The following is a 23665-nucleotide window of genomic DNA, read 5'->3' as shown; positions in this document are numbered from 1 at the left end:
ACAGCTTGTCATGCAACAAATCGCTTGTATCTTCACAAGCTACTCGGCAAAACGGCATACGAGCTCCTCACCGGTAACAAACCCCAAGTTGGATACTTTCGAGTATTCGGCTCAAAGTGCTACATTCTTGATAAGCATCGTCGTTCTAAATTTGCTCCTAAGTCTCATGAAGGTTTCCTACTTGGTTATGGCTCAAACTCTCACACATACCGTGTCTACAACAATTTCACCCGAAAGGTTGAAGAAACGGTAGATGTGAAGTTTGATGAATCTAACAGCTCGCAAGTAGAGCAATTGCCAATTAATGTAGGAGACAAAGATCCCTCGGAAGCAATCCAAGACTTGTCTATTGGCAAGATTCGTCCAACGGAGATAAAGGAGAGTACCTCGTATGTCCAAGTGGAAGCTTCTACCTCACGACAAGGTGAACCAAGAGTTGATACGGAAGAATCCACGAGTGGGACACACCAAGATGAAGAAAACGAGGAAGTGCACCAAGACGAACGTCAACAACCTCCTTCTCCACCACGACAAGAGAACGATAATGCTAACAATGAAGAAGGCCAAGAAGAAGAAGAAGATGAAGAAGATGTTCAACCAAGACCCAAGCAAAAGCTTTCACGAGTTCGAGCAAGAATTGCTAAAGATCATCCCGTGGAGCAAATCTACAATGATATCCAAACCGGGAGAATCACTCGCTCTAAAACTCATTTGGCTAACTTTTGTGAACATTACTCATTCATCTCTAGCATTGAACCTATGAAGGTTGAAGAAGCATTGGAGGATCCGAACTGGATAAACGCTATGCATGAAGAGCTACACAACTTTGAGAGAAATCAAGTGTGGACATTGGTCAAGAAGCCCGACAACAACCACAACATCATCGGTACCAAATGGGTGTTTCGCAACAAGCAAGATGAATATGGACAAGTGGTTCGCAACAAAGCACGTCTCATCGCCCAAGGCTACACACAAGTCGAAGGTATGGACTATGGTGAGACATATGCTCCCGTTGCTAGACTTGAGTCCATTTGCATCTTACTTGCTTATGCTAATCACCATGATATCACTTTGTACCAAATGGACAATAAAAGTGCTTTTCTAAATGGTGAAATTGAGGAGGAAGTTTATGTTAAGCAACCTCCCGGCTTTGTCAATCCTAAGAAACCTAATCATGTCTACAAACTTCACAAAGCCCTTTATGGTCTTAAACAAGCTCCTAGAGCATGGTATAAATGCTTGACCAAGTTCCTTATTGAAAAAGGCTTTGAAATTGGAAAAATAGATTCTACTCTTTTTACTAAAAGGGTTAATGGAGAACTATTTGTATGCCAAATTTATGTCGATGATATTATATTTGGATCAACTAACCCTCATTTTAGTGAAAAGTTTGGGAAGCTAATGTCGGAGAAGTTTGAGATGTCTATGATGAGTGAACTCAAATTCTTTCTTGGTTTGAAAATCAAGCAAACTAAGGAAGGCACCTTTGTCTCTCAAACGAAGTACACCAAGGACTTATTCAAGAAGTTCAATATGCAAGAATGCAAAGGTATGACTACACCCATGCCTACTAGTGGACATCTTGATTTGACCAAAGATGGTGAACCGGTTGATCAAAAAGTTTACCGCTCTATGATTGGTTCGTTGTTATATCTATGTTCTTCACGTCCCGATATCATGCTAAGTGTGTGCATGTGTGCACGATATCAGGCTGCTCCTAAGGAATGTCATCTTAAGGCTGTGAAGAGGATAGTGAGATACTTAATACATACACCAAATTTTGGCATTTGGTATCCAAAGAGGGCTTCCTTTGATCTTGTTGGCTACTCCGACTCGGACTATGCCGGTGACAAGGTTGATAGAAAGTCCACTTCGAGTACTTGTCAATTCCTTGGTAGATCTCTTGTGTCTTGGTATTCCAATAAACAAAACTTGGTATCCTTATCCACCGCCGAAGCGGAATACATTACCGCTGGTTCATGTTGTGCTCAATTACTTTGGATGACCCAAACTCTTAAAGATTATGGGATATATGTGAAACATGTTCCATTACTTTGTGACAATGAAAGTGCTATCAAGATTGCTCACAATCCCGTGCAACACTCTCGAACTAAGCATATTGAAGTTCGTCATCATTTCATTCGAGATCACGTTGCTAAGGGTGACATAAACCTTAAGCATGTTCGCACCGATAAGCAATTAGCAGATATATTCACTAAACCGCTTGATGAGAAAGTGTTTTGCATGTTAAGAGGTGAATTGAACATCATTGATGCTTCAAACTTGGAGTAGGAACTCCATTGGATACATGCAAGACTTGAGCTTACGACTAATCACTTGATATTTCTCCTATGATGATTATCTTATGTCTTGAAAATTTGCATCTTGCATGTTATCTAACCCTTGTAGGTACTTGGATGAATCTAATTCTATGAGATTGCAACTCACTCACATCTTGAGTAATCTCTACATCACCAAGTCTCTACACAATGGTGGTTGATGACAAGGAAGCACGAAACCTTTCAAACATATGCTTTGACAAATTCTATGTTGAGCTTCATGATTGTCATGTTGGATACACAAGTGCTCTTCCTTGCGAAAACTAACCCATGTAGGTAGATGAACTCAAAATACAAAGGGTGCTCCCAACTCCTGATGGGCTACATCAACCTTGAGCAACCCACACAAGTTCAACTACATGATCAAGTTCAACACCGCCACCCAAGGTATGTTATTCCATCTTAGAGTAGCTTTACTCCAAGTCATGAGTCAAAGCAACTCGACAAGATGTGAATACATCAAGATACTTAAATGAAAAATGGTAACCCCATTTTGAGCTTAAACGATGAGTACGACCTATGATCAAGTGATCTCACTTGACTCCTAAGTCAATATACTCTAACATAGGTGACTTTGTCACCGCCCAACTCTAGATGAAGTTTTCTTGTGTTCTTTTCTGTGTTCTGGCATTTGTCTCATGCATATTTGTTTCCCCTTTCAAAAAAAACTTCATCTAGATCTTTTAGTTTCTTTTCTTTGCTTTTTGTTCTGCATTTTCTGCATCCAATTCATTGCAAATCTTTGTGAGATCTTATTTGTCCAGTGAGCTGAGGTGACAAGTGTTTTTCTCTGTGATGAACTCGGTTCCACCGGTTTCATGTCTCCGTTCTAGCTGAAGATTTTCGGAGCAACCGAAGCATACAACTCGGTGACACCGATTTCACTACAGGAAAAACATTTTGCCATTTATTCCTGCTTTATTCTTGATCCAGCTCCACTCAGTGAATCTTGTCCTCTGCAAGCATCACATTTACCTTAATGCTTTGTACTGTGATTCAAGGACCGAACCCATTCACAACAAATTCCAGAAGACCCTTCTTGGAAATTGATGTCAAAGGGGGAGAGAGAGATCACATCAAAGCTTAATCATATCTCTAGGGGGACAGATCTCCAGGGGGAGGGAATACTCCAGGAAAGAGTAATCTTCAAGGATCCCAGATGCTTGATGTTCAAGAGGAGAGATGCCACATGTCTTCTTGGGGGAAAGACATGTTCATCTGTGCTTATTTGCATTAGCTCCGTTCATTTGTTTCTTTGAGCTCTGTTTTTCTGTTCCCTATTGTCACGCCCTCGATGCGGCTATATCTCCCACGTGTCGAAGCACGACTTAGAGGCATAACCGCATTGAAAGCAATGTCGCAAGTGAGGTAATCTTCACACAACCCAAGTAATATATAAGGGAAAGAGATACATAGTTGGCTTACAATCGCCACTTCACACAATTACATGAATAAAAGCATTACATCATCCAGATACAATCAGGGTCCGAATACGGAACCAAAATAAAAGAAGAACCCCAAATGCGACACGGTCCCCGATCGACCCCAACTGGGCTCCACTACTGATCAACTAGAACGAAACAACATAAAGGACACGATCTTCGTCGAGCTCCTCCTTGAGCTTGGTTGCGTCACCTGCTCGGTAACATCGGCACCTGCAAACTAGTTTTGGAAGTATCTGTGAGTCACGAGGACTCAGCAATCTCACACCCTCGCGATCAAGACTATTTAAGCTTATAGGAAGGGTAACAGGTATGAGGTGGAGCTGCAGCAAGCGACTAGCATATATGGTGGCTAACCTATTCGCAAAAGAGAGCGAGAAGAGAAGGCAACGCACGATCGAGAAACTATGATCAAGAAGTGATCCTAGGACAACCTACGTCAAGCAAAACTCCAACACCGTGTTCACTTCCCGGACTCCGCCGAGAAGAGACTATCATGGTTACACACGCGGTTGATGTGTTTTAATTAAGGTCAACTTTAGGTTTTCTACAACCGGACGTTAACAAATTCCCATCTGCCCATAACCGCGGGCACAGCTTTCAAAAGTTCAAAACCCTGCATGGGTGTCCCAACTTAGCCCATCACAAGCTCTCACGGTCAACGAAGGATATTCCTTCTAGCGGGAAGACCCGATCAGACTCGGAATCCCGGTTACAAGACATTTCGACAATGTTAAAACAAGACCAGCAAAGCCACCCAGATGTGCCGACAAATCCCGATAGGAGCTGCACATATCTCGTTCTCAGGGCACACCGGATGAGCAAGACGTCGGGTAAGCCAGCCCAAAGTTGCCCCTGGTAGCCTCGGACATCGCTCAGTTTGGACCAACACTCAGAGGAGCACTGGCCCGGGGGTTTAAATAAGATGACCCTTGAGTCTGCAGAACCCAAGGGAAAGAAAAGGCTAGGTGGCGAATGGTAAAACCAATGTTGGGCCATGCTGGAGGAGTTTTATTCAAGGCGAACTGTCAAGGGGTTCCCATTATACCCAACCGTGTAAGGAACGCAAAATCCGGGAACATAACACCGATATGACGGAAACTAGGGCGGCAAGAGTGGAACAAAACACCAGGCATAAGGCCGAGCCTTCCACCCTTTACCAAGTATATAGATGCATTAATTAAATAAGATATATTGTGATAAACCAACAAGTAAACATGTTCCAACAAGGAACAATAACTCCATGTTCCAACAAGGAACAAACTTCAATCTTCACCTGCAACTAACAACGCTATAAGAGGGGCTGAGCAAAGCGGTAACATAGCCAAACAACGGTTTGCTAGGACAAGATGGGTTAGGGGCTTGGTTCAACAATATAGGAGGCATGATAAGCAAGTGGTAGGTATCGCAGCATAGGCATAGCAAAAGAGCAAGCAACTAGCAAGCAAAGATAGAAGTGATTTCGAGGGTATGGTCATCTTGCCTGAAATCCCGCAAGGAAGAAGAACGAGTCCATGAAGAAGATAAACGGACGAAGTCGAACGGATCCTCACAAACGTGACGTTATCGAAACTAAACCGAAGAAGCAACACCGGAAAGAAGCAAACAACATAGTAAACAACCCACAAAGACATGGCATGATGCACAACCAAGTATGATGCATGTCCGGTTTTAACGAGGCATGGCATGGCAAAGTGCACAAACAAAACTACAAGTTAAGTGGAGCTCATTATGCATCGGGATGCATATTGACAAAACACCACATTCCATTATTTAGTTCTCTCTCGGTTAGGTACTCAACAATATTAAATGTTTTTAGCATGGCAAGAGGGTGAATCATAATAAAACTACCTAACTAGGAATGTTTAAATGAGGCCGGAAACAACGAACAAAAAATTCCGGTAAATCCCCATATGCATATTTTAGATTTGGTGCTGTTCTGCCCTAAACACAATTTTAGAGTTATTAAACATGCAAAGTAAAGCCATCATGTTAAACTAGGCATTTTTCTACCCCATTTACATATAAAGATTATTTGATTTGGAGCTACGGTTATTTAGTTATGAATTAAAGCATTTTAACATGGCATAGGAGTAAATTTAACCAAACATCATTTTAGACATTTTAAACATGGATGAAAGTGACATATTAATAAACTAGACAAAATTCTGAGCAAGTTTCATATATAAATCATTTTAATCCGATGCACAAATTGTGAGTTATTATATGCATGAACATGAGGGTCTTTTCTGTAAAACTGCAGTCTCAGGATAAATGGCTAAAACGCAGATCTGAAAAAAAAACAGGAACTGGGCCGAATCTGGCCGGCCCCAAAAGTGCACAGGAGCGGGGGCTGCTCACCCTGGGCTGAGGCCCACTACGGAGAGGAGAGGGACGCGCTGGGCCTCGCTGGGTGGCGCTGGGCCGGAGGCGTGGCTGCGGTCCACGTAGGCGAAGGAAGGGCGCGGTCAACGGTGACGGACGAGCTCCTCCCGTCCGAAGCAGAGGCGGGAACAGGCACGGCTGCGGCGGCCGGGAACGGGTCCGGGGCGGCGGAGCATGGGAAGATTGGCCGGATCTCGACGTGAACGCTGAGAGGGGGCGGATCCGCCGGCCGGTGCCTTGATCTGAAGCAGAGGAAGCCATGGCCTGGTTCTCTAGCGATGCAACAGCGACGAGGAGGCAGCAGCGGAGGGCGACGGGGTCCTGACGAGGACGGAGTGCTCCGGCGAGGCACCAGATCCAGGAGCGATGGAGATGGCGGGGCGTCTCCATGCGGTGGCGGGACTTGGTCGGCATGAGCGTCGAGGAAGGAGCTCCGGCCATGCTCCATGGCGCTGTGGCTCCTGTGCGAAGAAACCAGAGAGAGAGAGAACCGGGTGAGAGAGAGAGGGCAACGAGGGAGAGAAGGGAAGGAGAAGGCCGGAAGGGAGGCAGGGGCGCGCAGGGTCCTGCTGCAGGTGGTCGCCGGCTACGAGGGGGTTGGTCCGGTTAGAAATTCGAGGAGGATTTTGGATTTGGGGAGGATCCCGAGGTGGGAGATGCTGGCGACGGTGGGATGGGACAAGGGTCCTAATTTTTAGGGTTTGTCCAAATAGACTAGGAGTAGAGTATATATATACCTCACAGACTAGGTTAGGGGCTACCTCGTCCCTACGATCGCAATCGGACGACAGTCCGGGTCGGGTTCGGGGAAGTTTCGGACTAGGTTGCGAGGGGTCGATGCACTATGCAAAGAGGCGTAGGCATGGGCCTAGGTGGATTGTGGAGAGCGGGTTGGTCTGAGAGAAGAGGGGAGAGATGCAGCCCGGCACGATTTCCGGAGACCGAAAATGTCCGACGAAAAGACCGGCTATACTGCCGCTATAGTTAATCGGTTGGGCTATCAAACGAACTCCCAAAGTGATGAAACTTGACAGGCGGTCTATCTACACTAAAATAAGACCGCACGCCAACTTTCAACCCATTCCGAGAACATTTTCCGGCCACTTATAAAATACTATTTCGGACATGCCGCGGGCGCGTGCAAGTGTGGTTGGGCTCAGAACGGACAACGGACGGAATTGGGGGAACCCGGACGGATGCAGGTTTTGAAAACATGATGATGCAATGCACATGATGACATGATGAAATGCAACACACAAGAAAATGACAAGGCCACAACAGCGAATAACTGGACGACACCTGGCACATCGGTCTCGGGGCGTTACAACACTCCACCACTACGAGAGGATCTCGTCCCGAGATCTAGAATGGCACCGGAGGGAAAACGGAAGAGGAAGAGGAGAGGTAAAACTAAGTTGCTTCTTTGACAAATGAGTGAAACCACGAACCTTGAAAAGGTTAAGCCATTTCGAGAAAAGAATACAACGGCGATGAACGAAGTTGAAAACACTCCATTAGAAAAGAGGGACAAGGAAGAACAACTTCGAGCAGCACTCCGGTTGAGAAGTTATGCAAGACTTGATACGATGAAAAGAACTTGAGCAGAGGACACGACACTTCGGTTAAACAAGATAGAGAAGGGATAAGACTGATATAATTTGGACAGCACTTCGACTGTAAATGGAAGAAATTGAACATGATCTTGACAAAACGAGATGACGGGTGAAAATAACATCATCGCAATGCCTCCGGAACAAAAGAATAGAAGATAGATAATTGAAATAAAAGAATGGAGAAGAAAATGCCATCTTATGCCACAAAAGAGCTTGAGAAGGCATCCTTAGGAGACGGGTCGAGCGGAGTTGTTGGAACACCACCAACGAAAAGAATACGCTTGATATGGTCTTATGGAATACATCTCAAATTATGAGGTGACAACCTGCCACTCACGGGAAAAAGAATTGGATTGGTATGAATAAGGAGACGATAAAATATTTCACCGGGAGGATAAAGAAGAACCTGGGTCCTTTATAAGCACCATAGATAGCAACAATCCTTTGGGAAAGTTTTAGGTGAAATATAACCCAAGATAATTCCAACGAAGAGGTTGATGGATTTAAAATATCTCATTCTTAACAACATTTGAATCATGAAACATGAACTCAGATTATCAAGAATGACACAATACCATCTCCAATGATACGGAAGAAAGAATTGCACTCCGGATTGCAAGATGAAGAATGCTTGAGCTCCTTAGAAAAGAATCTCGATGAACACTTTGAGAAGGAATTAAATCCTTGATGAACCATCGTTTAGAACCTTCATGAAGAACTCCGGTAACAAAAGGATGATCAAACAAAAGGAAAAAGAAGTTGAAAACACAAGACGAAACCTTGTAATGTTTTAGATGGATCTCCGTGGTGATATAATTGCGAGAGCTTGGAACTCCGGAAAAGAAAAGATAAAGCATCTCGAACCTAGAATGTGATATGATGCACCTCCGGAATAATGAATTAATCACTTGGATGAAACAAGAATAAGAATTACATTATGCTTATCCTTCACCAATTAAATTGATGACAATCAATGGATTTGGCATACTACTTATTCTCGTAGAAAGGATTAAAAGAGATATATCAAAACTTGAGAACGTCTTCAACGAACCACCGATAGAATTTGAAAAGCACGAATGCATAGATATGACACACGAAGGAAGAGAACTCTTGAACAAACCACCGTCAGAGTTGAAAATGAATGAATAAAAGATGAAGAAACACCGGGAAGGACTAGTAAATAAACGAAGATGCTTGAGAGAATTTAGATACATGAGAACGAAGAGATCACGAGCTGATTAGAGGATATTTGAATGATGCCCCGGCAAGATTTGGAGAATGATAGCTGAAAGCTGAGAATGAATACACCTGAATTGATGGACTCCGGATAAGAAATTGAGAAGACTCTTGAATTTGCTCCGGATAGTTGAAAAGAATTCTCACAATCCAAAAACAACTATGAGAGGATGGCAACAAGCTAGAATCACGAATCTTTGATGAGAATGGAGCAAGATTAAAGAGAAACTCTTCTTCAGTCTTCAAAAATCTGAGAATTACGACGAGAAACACCACCATGAATCGTTGAGACACTCCGGAATGATTAAAAGAGGAGAGGTTGAGCCGAAGATGAAAAGAATTTAACCGATCTTGGAGAAAGGCATTTGACTGATGATAAATCATTCTTATGTCAAACTTTGAAATATTTGAGAATAGCTCCGGGAAAATAAGAAGAGTCACGTAAGATCCTGGGAAAAGACCTGTGGGTTAGGGCCCACTCAAAAGAAACACCGTTGAAATGATTACTTGAAAAGAGAGATTGCACCAGTTGAATTAAATGGCTAGAATGAGATAACAACCTCGAGATATCTTGAACGAATTAGGGATGAAAATACAAATCTTCTGAGATATCTTCAGCACTCCGGAACAAAAGAATAGCGAGAAGTGAATTATTATGAGGTGCATCGGTATGAGAAGGTATTTGAAACGAGGAAAAAGGGATATGAGATCAACACCGAAAGCTTGAATTGGTTCCACCGGAGAAGAAAGAGAATGAAAAATGATGAACTTGAGGTTCCGTTAGAATCTTCATGAGAATCACCGGGTAAGAACATTGAAGGAAAAGAATGGAGAGACTTCCCATCAATAAAAGGATACTTGAATAAGAAATTCGAGTCCTCAAAGAAAAAGGAGGGGTGGGCGGGAAAAACAAAGGCAACTTGGAGACGGATGAAACAAACACCGTTGAGAAGAAGTGATAATAGATCTTGCGAATGTTGAAGTGATCGGATCCACTTGAGGAGAGACACACCGGTTAAAAGGGATTGACAAAAACAATCTTGATGATCAAGAAGGATTAGTATTCACATAGGAGTATGAGAACACCGCTTAGGAAAAGTATGGAATCAACATTTGACTTTGAAGCAACTCAAATACCACCACTCAAAACAAAACAAAGGATTGGCTTTCAGAATAAGCCAGAACAAACATATGATAGAGATTTCGTCCGAAGTTTTCGTGGTGGGGCCTACACGGGCTCGATCGTACAGCACCATCATGTACAAGGCAGTGCACATGACATACGAAGCGTCCCCGAGTCGGCATAGCCAAGGACTCTTTAAGACACAACGAGACCACTATAAAACCAACCGTGGATAGGCGGACCACTAGACGTCGAACCCCAATTTCATATCACACATCTGTCGGAAAGATATCCTAAGAGCTACTTGATTTCCCACTTATAAACTCCCGAAACTTTCCCAGTTATGCAATCAGGTGTTGGGGATACAGGGGAAGCATAATATCTCACCCAAAACTAGCAAATCCTACATCCAGCTGTATCCATCCTTCAACACATAACCAAGAAACCTTCGGAAATCATGTACCTCAACCTTCGAAAAGCATCTGTTATATGAGTTATGGCAATACTCCCGAACTCCCGCCCCAGTACTGGGTGGCGTCGAGGTTATCTCACCAACAACTGCATAAAAGAGATTTTCGATGTCGGTGAACTAAACTCAGGTATTCCAGAACTGCAACGATAAAATTGTGACGACAACACCTCGGAGCTCAACTCCCCGGGACACTGCCACAACCCCTAAATGACAGGAGGCACCAAGAACAATGTTCTCGTCACAAATCGATCAGAACGATTCCAAGATACCCGTGTGATCCTAAAAAAAAATTTAGTGAAATTTGAGAAGAGAAGAGTCAAAACTCTACGTCAGGATGCCTTACCAGAGCGATGAAGGGACTGGGGAGTAAAAAGAATTCTTAAACTCTCCGATATATAATTCCTAAATGACTCAAAACATTTTTCTAGACTCAACTCGTCAGCTAATTCGATCAAGAAGGGGGGCTCCTAAGGTCGGGGAAGGCTCTGATACCAACTTGTCACGCCCTCGATGCGACTATATCTCCCACATGTCGGAGCACAACTTAGAGGCATAACCGCATTGAAAGCAATGTCGCAAGTGAGGTAATCTTCACACAACCCAAGTAATATATAAGGGAAAGAGATACATAGTTGGCTTACAATCGCCACTTCACACAATTACATGAATAAAGCATTACATCATCCAGATACAATCAGGGTCCGACTACGGAACCAAAATAAAAGAAGAACCCCAAATGCGACACGGTCCCCGATCGACCCCAACTGGGCTCCACTACTGATCAACTAGAACGAAACAACATAAAGGACACGATCTTCGTCGAGCTCCTCCTTGAGCTTGGTTGCGTCACCTGCTCGGTAACATCGGCACCTGCAAACTGGTTTTGGAAGTATCTGTGAGTCACGAGGACTCAGCAATCTCACACCCTCGCGATCAAGACTATTTAAGCTTATAGGAAGGGTAACAGGTATGAGGTGGAGCTGCAGCAAACGACTAGCATATATGGTGGCTAACCTATTCGCAAAAGAGAGCGAGAAGAGAAGGCAACGCACGATCGAGAAACTATGATCAAGAAGTGATCCTAGGACAACCTACGTCAAGCAAAACTCCAACACCGTGTTCACTTCCCGGACTCCGCCGAGAAGAGACTATCATGGTTACACACGCGGTTGATGTATTTTAATTAAGGTCAACTTTAGGTTTTCTACAACCGGACGTTAACAAATTCCCATCTGCCCATAACCGCGGGCACAGCTTTCAAAAGTTCAAAACCCTGCAGGGGTGTCCCAACTTAGCCCGTCACAAGCTCTCACGGTCAATGAAGGATATTCCTTCTAGCGGGAAGACCCGATCAGACTCGGAATCCCGGTTACAAGACATTTTGACAATGGTAAAACAAGACCAGCAAAGCCACCCAGATGTGCCGACAAATCCCGATAGGAGCTGCACATATCTCGTTCTCAGGGCACACCGGATGAGCAAGACGTCGGGTAAGCCAGCCCAGAGTTGCCCCTGGTAGCCTCGGGCATCGCTCAGTTTGGACCAACACTCAGAGGAGCACTGGCCCGGGGGTTTAAATAAGATGACCCTTGAGTCTGCAGAACCCAAGGGAAAGAAAAGGCTAGGTGGCGAATGGTAAAACCAATGTTGGGCCATGCTGGAGGAGTTTTATTCAAGGCGAACTGTCAAGGGGTTCCCATTATACCCAACCGCGTAAGGAACGCAAAATCCGGGAACATAACACCGATATGACGGAAACTAGGGCGGCAAGAGTGGAACAAAACACCAGGCATAAGGCCGAGCCTTCCACCCTTTACCAAGTATATAGATGCATTAATTAAATAAGATATATTGTGATAACCCAACAAGTAAACATGTTCCAACAAGGAACAATAACTCCATGTTCCAACAAGGAACAAACTTCAATCTTCACCTGCAACTAACAACGCTATAAGAGGGGCTGAGCAAAGCGGTAACATAGCCAAACAACGGTTTGCTAGGACAAGATGGGTTAGGGGCTTGGTTCAACAATATAGGAGGCATGATAAGCAAGTGGTAGGTATCGCAGCATAGGCATAGCAAAAGAGCGAGCAACTAGCAAGCAAAGATAGAAGTGATTTCGAGGGTATGGTCATCTTGCCTGAAATCCCGCAAGGAAGAAGAACGAGTCCATGAAGAAGATAAACGGACGAAGTCGAATGGATCCTCACAAACGTGACGTTATCAGAACTAAACCGAAGAAGCAACACCGGAAAGAAGCAAACAACATAGTAAACAACCCACAAAGACATGGCATGATGCACAATCAAGTATGATGCATGTCCGGTTTTAACGAGGCATGGCATGGCAAAGTGCACAAACAAAACTACAAGTTAAGTGGAGCTCATTATGCATCGGGATGCATATTGACAAAACACCACATTCCATTATTTAGTTCTCTCTCGGTTAGGTACTCAACAATATTAAATGTTGTTAGCATGGCAAGAGGGTGAATCATAATAAAACTACCTAACTAGGAAAGTTTAAATGAGGCCGGAAACAACGAACAACAAATTGTGGTAAATCCCCATATGCATATTTTAGATTTGGTGCTGTTCTGCCCTAAACACAATTTTAGAGTTATTAAACATGCAAAGTAAAGCCATCATGTTAAACTAGGCATTTTTCTACCCCATTTACATATAAAGATTATTTGATTCGGAGCTACGGTTATTTAGTTATGAATTAAAGCATTTTAACATGGATAGGAGTAAATTTAACCAAACATCATTTTAGACATTTTAAACATGGATGAAAGTGACATATTAATAAACTAGACAAAATTCTGAGCAAGTTTCATATATAAATCATTTTAATCCGATGCACAAATTGTGAGTTATTATATGCATGAACATGAGGGTCTTTTCTGTAAAACTGCAGTCTCAGGATAAATGGCTAAAACGCAGATCTGAAAAAAAAATAGGAATTGGGCCGAATCTGGCCGGCCCCAAAAGTGCACAGGAGCGGGGGCTGCTCACCCTGGGCTGAGGCCCACTACGGAGAGGAGAGGGACGCGCTGGGCCTCGCTGGGTGGCGCTGGGCCGGAGGCGTGGCTGCGGTCCACGTAGGCGAAGGAAGGGCGCGGTCAACGGTGACGGACGAGCTCCTCCCGTCCGAAGCAGAGGCGGGAACAGGCACGGCTGCGGCGGCCGGGAACGGGTCCGGGGCGGCGGAGCATGGGAAGATTGGCCGGATCCCGACGTGAACGCTGAGAGGGGGCGGATCCACCGGCCGGCGCCTTGATTTGAAGCAGAGGAAGCCATGGCCTGGTTCTCTAGCGATGCAACAACGACGAGGAGGCAGCAGCGGAGGGCGACGGGGTCCTGACGAGGACGGAGTGCTCCGGCGAGGCACCAGATCCAGGAGCGATGGAGATGGCAGGGCGTCTCCATGCGGCGGCGGGACTTGGTCGGCATGAGCGTCAAGGAAGGAGCTCCGGCCATGCTCCATGGCGCTGTGGCTCCTGTGCGAAGAAACCAGAGAGAGAGAACCGGGTGAGAGAGAGAGGGCAACGAGGGAGAGAAGGGAAGGAGAAGGCCGGAAGGGAGGCAGGGGCGCGCAGGGTCCTGCTGCAGGTGGTCGCCGGCTACGAGGGGGTTGGTCCGGTTAGAAATTCGAGGAGGATTTTGGATTTGGGGAGGATCCCGAGGTGGGAGATGCTGGCGACGGTGGGATGGGACAAGGGTCCTAATTTTTAGGGTTTGTCCAAATAGACTAGGAGTAGAGTATATATATACCTCACAGACTAGGTTAGGGGCTACCTCGTCCCTACGATCGCAATCGGACGATCGCGGATAAAATAGTTAGGGAGCCCAAATAAGAAAACGATGACGTTTTGTAGATGTTTGGGGATGATCCGGACGCAACGGTGGCGACAGTCCGGGTCGGGTTCGGGGAAGTTTCGGACTAGGTTGCGAGGGGTCGATGCACTGTGCAAAGAGGGGTAGGCATGGGCCTAGGTGGATTGTGGAGAGCGGGTTGGTCTGAGAGAAGAGGGGAGAGATGCAGCCCGGCACGATTTCCGGAGACCGAAAACGCCCGACGAAAAGACCGGCTATACTGCCGCTATAGTTAATCGGTTGGGCTATCAAACGAACTCCCAAAGTGATGAAACTTGACAGGCGGTCTATCTACACTAAAATAAGACCGCACGCCAACTTTTAACCCATTCCGAGAACATTTTTCGGCCACTTATAAAATACTATTTCGGACATGCCGCGGGCGCGTGCAAGTGTGGTTGGGCTCAGAACGGACAACGGACGGAATTGGGGGAACCCGGACGGATGCAGGTTTTGAAAACATGATGATGCAATGCACATGATGACATGATGAAATGCAACACGCAAGCAAATGACAAGGCCACAACAGCGAATAACTGGACGACACCTGGCACATCGGTCTCGGGGCGTTACACCTATCTTCTCCTAGTATCCCATGCTAGATTCAGGGGGAGCAAGACTTCCAAGGGATAAAAATTATTAAATTCATTGCATATCTTTCTCTTTAGGGACATTTCAATATCTATCGTGGTACTCTATACTCACTCTACATGTCATCCCAGTCTTGGTACTCTTGTGGTTTATTTTGTTTGCTCTAGCTAGTGGGTGCATCTGTGTTATCTAACCTTGTTTACGCAGGCTCATCCCATCCTAGCCAACTCAAGACCACAAGGTAAGTATATGCATCATAGTCATGTGTATGAGAAATTCTTGCTGATGTACATACTGTTTGCAAGAAGGACTCATGGGCATGAAGGTACATTTCCCATATTCATATCTTTTTCCATGATGCATATAGCCAAGATACATGTAACACATTGCTACTCTGTCATGGTTATGCTCTCACATGCTTCTATATTCCATATTCACATGATTGCATACATGTAGGGGGAGCCTATGCTTGTTACATGTCTTTCCAAAGCTTTACTTGCTATTCTCTATATCTTTATCTAAAGCTTTGATGTATGTTGCCATCAATTACCAAAAAGGGGGAGATTGAAAGCACAAGTGCTCCCTAGGTGATTTTGATAATTAATGACAACATATCTCTTGTTGGACTAATACTTTTACCTAGTATGTTTCAGACAAGTTCAACAAATTAAGTGGCATGGACTAAAGCATGTGGAACCCCTTCAAGATGCTAAGGACAAAGGATTAGCTCAAGCTTCAAGATCAAGACTCTACATTTTCTATTTTAGTGCTCCAAGATCACATTGAGTCTATAGGAAAAGCCAATACTATCAAGAGGGGATGAGGTGTTGCTTGATGAGGTTCCTGCTTCATAGTGCTTAGTGATATGCTCCAAAACCCTCAACTACCTTCCCACATCCACATATGACCTAAACCAAAAGTCAAACTCGGCCCCACCGATTCTTTCTATCCGGTGACACCGAGTTCAGATGTCATAGCCACTGCCACAAACCCTAGGCAAATCGGTTTCACCGATAGGGATCTCGGTCTCACTGAGATGGGATTGTAATCTCTCTGTGTATGTCCATTACCAAAATAGGTCTCACCGAGATTGAGCAATCGGTACTACCAAGATTACAATGCAAACTTTCTGGTTAGCTTATTACCAAAATCGGTCCCACCGAGTTTGTGTAATCGGTCTCACCAAGTTTGCCTGACCAACTCTCTGGTTAGCTTATTACCAAAATCGGTCCCACCGAGTTTGTGTAATCGGTCTCACCGAGATTATGTTATGCCCTAACCCTAACCATATCGGTCCTACCGAGTTGCATCTCAGTCCCACTGAAAATCCTAACGGTCACTAGGTTTGCTAAATCGGTCCGACCGAGTTTCTCAATTCGGTCTCACCGAGATTGGTAAATTGTGTGTAACGGTTAGTTTTTGTGTGGAGGCTATATATACCCCTCCACCCACTCTTCATTCATGGAGAGAGCCATCAGAACATACCTACACTTCCAATACACATTTTCTAAGAGAGAACCACCTACTCATGTGTTGAGGCCAAGATATTCCATTCCCACCATATGAATCTTGATCTCTAGCCTTCCCCAAGTTGCTTTCCACTCAAATCTTCTTTCCACCAAATCCAAATCCTGTGAGAGAGAGTTGAGTGTTGGGGAGACTATCGTTTGAAGCACAAGAGCAAGGAGTTCATCATCAACACACCATTTGTTACTTCTTGGAGAGTGGTGTCTTCTAGATTGGCTAGGTGTCACTTGGGAGCCTCCGACAAGATTGTGGAGTTGAACCAAGGAGTTTGTAAGGGCAAGGAGATCGCCTACTTCGTGAAGATCTACCGCTAGTGAGGCAAGTCCTTCATGGGCGATGGCCATGATGGGATAGACAAGGTTGCTTATTCATGGACCCTTCGTGGGTGGAGCCATCCGTGGACTCGCGCAACCGTTACCCTTCGTGGGTTGAAGTCTCCATCAACGTGGATGTACGATAGCACAACCTATCGGAACCACGACAAAAACATTCGTGTCTCCAATTGCGTTTGAATTCTCCAAACCCTTCCCCTTACATTCTTGCAAATTGCATGCGTTACTTTCCGCTGCTCATATACTCTTTGCATGCTTGCTTGATATGTATTGTGTTTGTTAAAGTTTTTCCAAAACTCCACTTTAACTTAAAGAAATTAAAAACTGCAACTTTTGGTACTTAGTGTCTAATCACCCCCCCCTCTAGACACCTCTTCTCGATCCTTTCAAAAACTGTATGCTCCTAATGGTATCAACATCAATTGGGAGGAGGTGGCATTGGAGAAGTTCCATGCGCCAAGCACCACAATCTTCCAAGGGTTCTAACACCTGTCGCAGCTCGCAGGTACCCTGGGCCGAAATTAGCTGACATGAGGGGGCTCAGGGCACCCTCCTGCCGTGCCATATACGTATGCTCTCGCCATTGCCACCGCGCCATACCAGCCCCTTCTTGAGGAGCTCGAGCCCACACTGGATGGACTGCTAAGTTTTCGAAGAATTCCTGGCGAACACCATATCCTCGAGCTGCCCCTCTGGCTAGTAGTGAGACTTGAAACCTGTGCACAAGTATCGGGTTTGGTTAGGAGTCTCCATGCTTGGCGAGCGAGCAACGTTTGGTTGAATATTCTAAAATATTTTAAGCCCAAGCCTCCCTTCATTTATGTGCCATAATGCGCGACCAGGATATCCGATGGGTTTTTCTCTTCCCCTTTGAAGCACCACACCAGAAAATTTGCACCATCATGTTCAAGTCATCACAAACCGACATTGATAACTTGAACACCCCCATCATGTATGTTGAAATAGCCTGTGCTAGCACCTTGATCATAGTTTCCTTTCCAGCAAGGGACAATGTGTCTCCCCACACAATGATGCATTTTGTGAGTCGGGCCTATAGGTTCTGGAACTTTCCTTTTGACTTCTTCCTTCTGTTGTTGGCATACCCAAGTATTTCTCCTCAAAGGTGGACGACTGGACCTGCAAAGTTATACGGACCCGCTCCTTATCAGCTGCCAAACAAGATTTACCAAACATAATTCTGCACTTTGCCGGGTTTATAAGTTGTCCTATAGCGGTCTCATAAGTGTTTATAGTTTTCTTCACCTCCCTATCCTGCTTTGTTGGCTTTAAAGGAAAGCAACGTATCATCAGAAGAAAGCATGTGAGATATGCCCGAAGCTCGATAGCACACCTTGAAGGGGGGGGTGAACTTTCCCTGTACTTCGCCATCCTTCAACAAAGTCGGCAGACCACCAACCACAAATAGGAAAAGAAACGAGGATAAGGGGTCACCTTGCCGAAGCTCACGGAACGGTGCAAACAAATCCAAGAGGGTATCGTTGAATTTTACACTATCACTGAGGTGACGCACACACACAAATACTGTTTATTGAAGAATGAGAGTCTGTTGGATCATGTTTTTTTTCTTTGCCTCAACTCCCCAGCTACATGCAATTTATTGGGGAAAGGGAGTTCCGTTAAAGATGCTCTAAGAATGCTTACCTTTGGACAAATAACTGAACAAGAGTGATGGGTAAAATGATCATGCGATCAGGTACATCTAAACGACTAAAGCAGAACCAAACTAGAAAACTATCACGAATGATGCAAGTGCCATTTTTTTGAGTGCTACAAAATGAGCCTTTTGAGGTCCGATTTTCTTTTTGTACAGGCCTCCACGGATGTCATTCTAAGGGCAAATTTTGCAGCATGTTAGAATTGATGTTCATCCACAAAAAAAAACAGATTATTTAGATTTTACTAGCATAAACAGATTATTTAGATTTTACTAGCACATATGCCGGTGAGTTGCAACGGGAAAATTTGTTATTTTGTGCAACCATAATGTGCCATAGCACTGGATTCACTACGAAGAACATGCTGCAACGCAAAAAGGAACATAAAAAATATGATGTAATTTAGCTATGCTCATATTTTCTTCGTTGGGCATAATCTCTCACTAATTTCATTTAAGTATAATTCTTTTATTAATTACCATGACGTCCTCATCCATTTTTGTCGGGAATCAAATTATTCCTTTTTTTTCTAATTTAGCAGCTCCACCATTGAAGCCTACAAATCCTTCTTTTTAATTATCCTACCTTTTTACCTCAAATTCCTCATTTAATTAGCCCATAGAAGCCCATCAACGTATAAGTACCTAAGACAAAAATCAACAAAGACTAAACCAAACCAAGAATCGAAAAAAAAAATCAAAGTTACTGTCATGCATGTGTATTTGAGCTCGTGAGCAGATTATCCATGTCCGCAACCGAAAGTGTTACTCTAATCTCGACCACATTTAAAGTACTACCGCCTTGCTTCCGAAAGAAGTACTCGTAACAAACATAATGACAAAGTCAGCAACATTAACTGATTTTCAACGACCTGCCTTCATTGTCTCGAAAGCAACAGCGTAAACAGATCATGGCAGATGACACACACCGACAATCTCCTGAATCCCGAACCGGGCCACTGAAAATTACACTTCACCTGTCACAGAAGATTAGCAGACAAACCGTGAAGTTCTAAGTAAAATGAAATGAACTCTTAATAGATGTGAAAGAAAAAAAATGTTAGACATGCAATTTGATCTCCAAAGCTTCATCTCAGTTGGCACAATATTATTATGCCAGTTTGCAGGCGAAACATACACCGCAAAGCGAAAAGATACTCAACACGGTGAACGAGAATATTATGCTAATTTGCAGGCGAAACCAACACCAGAAAGAGAACAACTACACACTTACACGTATCTGCGAGCTACAGAACAGGATTCATTAAGTGTGGCCACCCACTCGTAAATAGAAGTGCCAATTATAGGACGGCCGAATCAATCTACAAAGAAATGCCTCCAGATGCTAAAAATCCTTCCAGTACGTACTCTATATAGCTAGATCTTCCTCTCTCCCGAATGGCCTGCTACAGTTGATCTACAAAGCAACAGGTCACAAAGTCTGAACTTAAAACGGCAGACGGTTTCCGTGTTTCCAGCTGATCTTGGCATTTCATCAGAAGTTGTGCTGCAAGTACAAGTCCTCCTGTGGCGACGCCGGCCCAATCTCTTCCTCCAATGACCGCAGACCATCTCCTATGCTGCTCCCGACGTTCCTCCCATCTGTGGTTGTTCGGCCATCCAGGTCGGCTTCCGACGCTGATGATTTCCTCCTCTGCGACGAGGTCACGCTTGGAAACGTTATCCAAGATGGTGCCCTGTACTCGATCCGCTGGTCGTCCCCATCAACGAGCTCGTTCTCTGAGCACGACTGATTGGATGACCTCTGTGATACCTTTTTGTGCATCCGGCTGCTCCCGAGAACAACTTCAGTTGGCAGAATGGGTTGCTCCAGGCATGGGCTGCCCATCAGCAGCGCAAGTGCACGCTCTAGAGATGTTGTCACCTTGTCCATGGAAGGCCGGTCTTTGCCTCGCATTCTCACGCACTTGCATGCCACAGCTGCAATCTTCTTCAGAGCCTCCAGGTCAGAGGGAGGAGATAAGGCTGGATCAAGGATGCCAGAAATGTCCCCAGCTTTGATCAACGGGGCTGCCCATTCAACAATATTGCCCTCCTCAAGCTGCATGTCAATGGCTTTCCTGCCACTTAGGATTTCTAGAAGAACTACTCCAAAGCTGTAGACATCCGACTTTGTCGTCAAGTAATGGAGACGGTAGTACTCAGGGTCAAGGTACCCAAGTGTCCCTGCCGGCAGCTCTGAGAGTGGTGTGCCGCTATCTACAGGGCCCATTATAGATAGACCAAAGTCGGCAACACGCGCATTGTGGTCCTCATCGATCAATATGTTTGAAGACTTGATGTCTCGGTGAATTACTGGTGGGCAAGCATAGCCATGCAAATACTCTATTCCACGAGCAGCCTGGACAGCAATGGTAACCCGCCTGGTCCAGTTCAGTTGCTTCTTCAAGTTTGAATCCTTGCCATGCAGATGCTGGTACAGGGATCCATGAGCCATGAACTCATAAACCAAGAGCCTCTCGCTGCCATCCTCACAGTAACCAAGTAGGTCGAGCAAATGTGCATGGTTGAGCCTAGAGAGGAGGTCAAGTTCAGTATGGAACTCCTTTGAGCTTTTCTTCGCATCCGATACTTTTATTGCACGCTTCACAGCAACGACTGTCCCATCTCTCAGAATGCCCCTGAATACACATGAAAAGCTGCCTTTGCCAACTTGTGAATCCTCCGAGAAGCCATCGGTTGCTTGTTCCAACTCCTCATAGGAAAATTCCTGAGCTCTCCTGATCTTCAGATCTTCCACGTCAGGCTGGATCTTCGTGTTATCCTTTCGAAAAGAGTATGTTGCACTCTTTGTCATCCTCAACTTGCTCTTCGAACATCGGCAATCTCGAAGCTTGTGTCGTACATATAGGCAAGAAATGGCTGTCACGGTGAAAATCAAAATGACAGCAAATGCAATCTCTGCCACAAAAATGCGCATCTGAAAATCCATTGACTTATGGTTGTTGGTCTGCTTCCGGGATGTGCAGTATGACAAACACTCATCTGAGACACACCTCGAGCAATCAAACTGGCACACACGGTCAGCCGTGGCATTGCAGGGCGAGGACTCATACGAGTTGTCTGGGCAGCCAGCACTGCAGGGCAAGCAGAGTCTAGAGTTTCCAGGCTTGCAAGACTTGCTGCCACCAAGCTCACCATGGTTAACATACTCGTAGTATCCGGGGCTGCATGCAGAAGATACACAAATCCCAGGCGATACCGCCATTGGTAGTGCCAATGGCCCACTATTGCCCCAACACCTTGGCTTCATCGATGTCTCAGCAGGCACACCACAAGTAAAGTAGTCTCCAGCCACTATTGTATACAACCTGAGACCTTTGGGTGCTGATGTACTGTTCTGAAGTTGGAAACCCCAGCAAGCTACTTGGTGATCAAGGCTCCTGATGCCACAAGCATGGAATCGTCCGCCCACAACGGAGACCATTGCATCCATCGGCACTATGCTCACATCGCCTTCACCGATAGCACCGGTAGGCGACACCTGCTGCATCTCCAAGCTCCTTCCCCAGCAGAAGACTTGTGCATTCTCCAGCACCCCACAGACATGGTAGCCACCTGCTCCTATGGACTGAAACTTGACATTCCTCGGAGCCAGCTCAATCACACCACTCACTGTCTCATCACCCCAGCAGAACACTGTCCTGTTGCGCGTAAACAAGGCACAATTGAACACCGAGCCCGCTGATATGGTCGACACGGCTCCAGCGACAACATGTGTGGCAGTCATGTTGTACCCCCAGCAATCTATCACTGAAGTATCAGGGTTAACACCGTGAGGAATCCCCTTGTCAGGCATTCGCAGTGCACACAGGTGGTTGTCCCCGGCACTGAGCAGGGAATACTCCACGCCCTCGACCATTGGTTGCGGCACCCCGATCTTGACATATGAGTTGCTCCCCCAGCAGTAAGGCTGACTGGTATCAAGCAAGAGACCGCACGCGAACCCATCCCCCGCGGTGAGGCCGAGGAAGGGGATCCTGAGGGGAGCACCGTAGACGACAGAGGCGTCCGCGCCGGAGCAGGTGACCAAGTGGGAGCCGTCCGAGCTGAGGCCGCAGAACACCGGGCCGTCCTCGCCGTAGGACACCGAGATGGATCCCATGGAGCCGAGGCCATTGGCCCAGCTCGGTAGCAAGATTAGGCAGCAGAGCGCGAGAGCTGGAACACTGTCCATTCCTTGAAGCTCGGAGCTAATGTCGGTGAGATTCCTGCCAAAATTGCAAACTTTTAGGCTTTTTCTTAGTTGACCCCGATCCCGACCGACCCGTCGATCTAGATCGGGGCTCGCCTGATTCGCTGTCAGAATCTCCGCTAAAGGGCACATACCAGAAACAGAGTACAACGGTTACCTTCGCCGGCGCAGCCGTCACCATCGCCGCTGGGCCACCAGTGTGCCGTCGCCCTTCCCCCGGATACCTGCCGACATTGGTGCCGTCGCCGAGGGAGGGCGTTACGGAGAGGAGTGGACGGCGGGGCAGAGCAGAAGAGAGCGGGCGTCACCTCGGGAAGAGCAGAGAGGCAGAAGCGTCGGGGGGCGGCGCCGCGGGGTGGGAGGAACAAGCGCGGCGGAGGCGGCGAGGTAGGGGGGAGTGGAGAGGAGAGGACTGATGCCGTCACGTGGAGCGGTCGCTTGTTTTGTTTTTTCTCGCTTCAAATAGATATACTCCCTATTTTTAACGGGAAAAGGTGTGAGGGGGCGTGTGCAACGACTGTTAAACAAAGACGAGAAAGGTGAAGATAATCTGTGCAACGACTGTTAAACAAAGGTCAATACTCCGGAAAGGGTAACTCAATTTAGACCAATTAATCTGTATAATGTCATGTACAAACTAATCTCAAAAATGATTGCGGCCTGGTTGAAGATAATCCTTCAGATATTATAAATAGGACTCAGAGTGCGTTTGTGTCTGAACAAATGATTACAGATAATATTTTTAGTGGCATATGAGTGTCTTCACACTATTAAGAAAAAAAGGGTAAAGAGGGCTTGTGTGCCATTAAATTGGATATGCATAAGACGTATGATCG

General features: G+C 45.6%; 1 protein-coding gene across 1 annotated transcript; it reads right to left on the bottom strand.

Moving 5' to 3' along the window:
• Positions 1-19765: 19765 nt before the first annotated feature.
• Positions 19766-23279, bottom strand: LOC125518883 (serine/threonine-protein kinase-like protein CR4). The gene is made up of 2 exons (XM_048683759.1): positions 22987-23279; positions 19766-22845 (listed from the first exon to the last, which is right to left on the bottom strand). Exon 2 carries the CDS (start codon positions 22809-22811, stop codon positions 20109-20111), a length of 2703 nt encoding a protein of 900 aa, XP_048539716.1. The 5' UTR covers positions 22812-22845; positions 22987-23279; the 3' UTR covers positions 19766-20108.
• Between the last annotated feature and the right edge of the window lie 386 nt (positions 23280-23665).

This window comes from Triticum urartu, chromosome 7 (genome assembly GCF_003073215.2).
Source record: "Triticum urartu cultivar G1812 chromosome 7, Tu2.1, whole genome shotgun sequence".
Lineage (NCBI taxonomy): Eukaryota > Viridiplantae > Streptophyta > Magnoliopsida > Poales > Poaceae > Triticum > Triticum urartu.
Note: the sequence above shows the minus strand (reverse complement) of the source record. Positions and strands in the feature narration are given on the sequence as shown.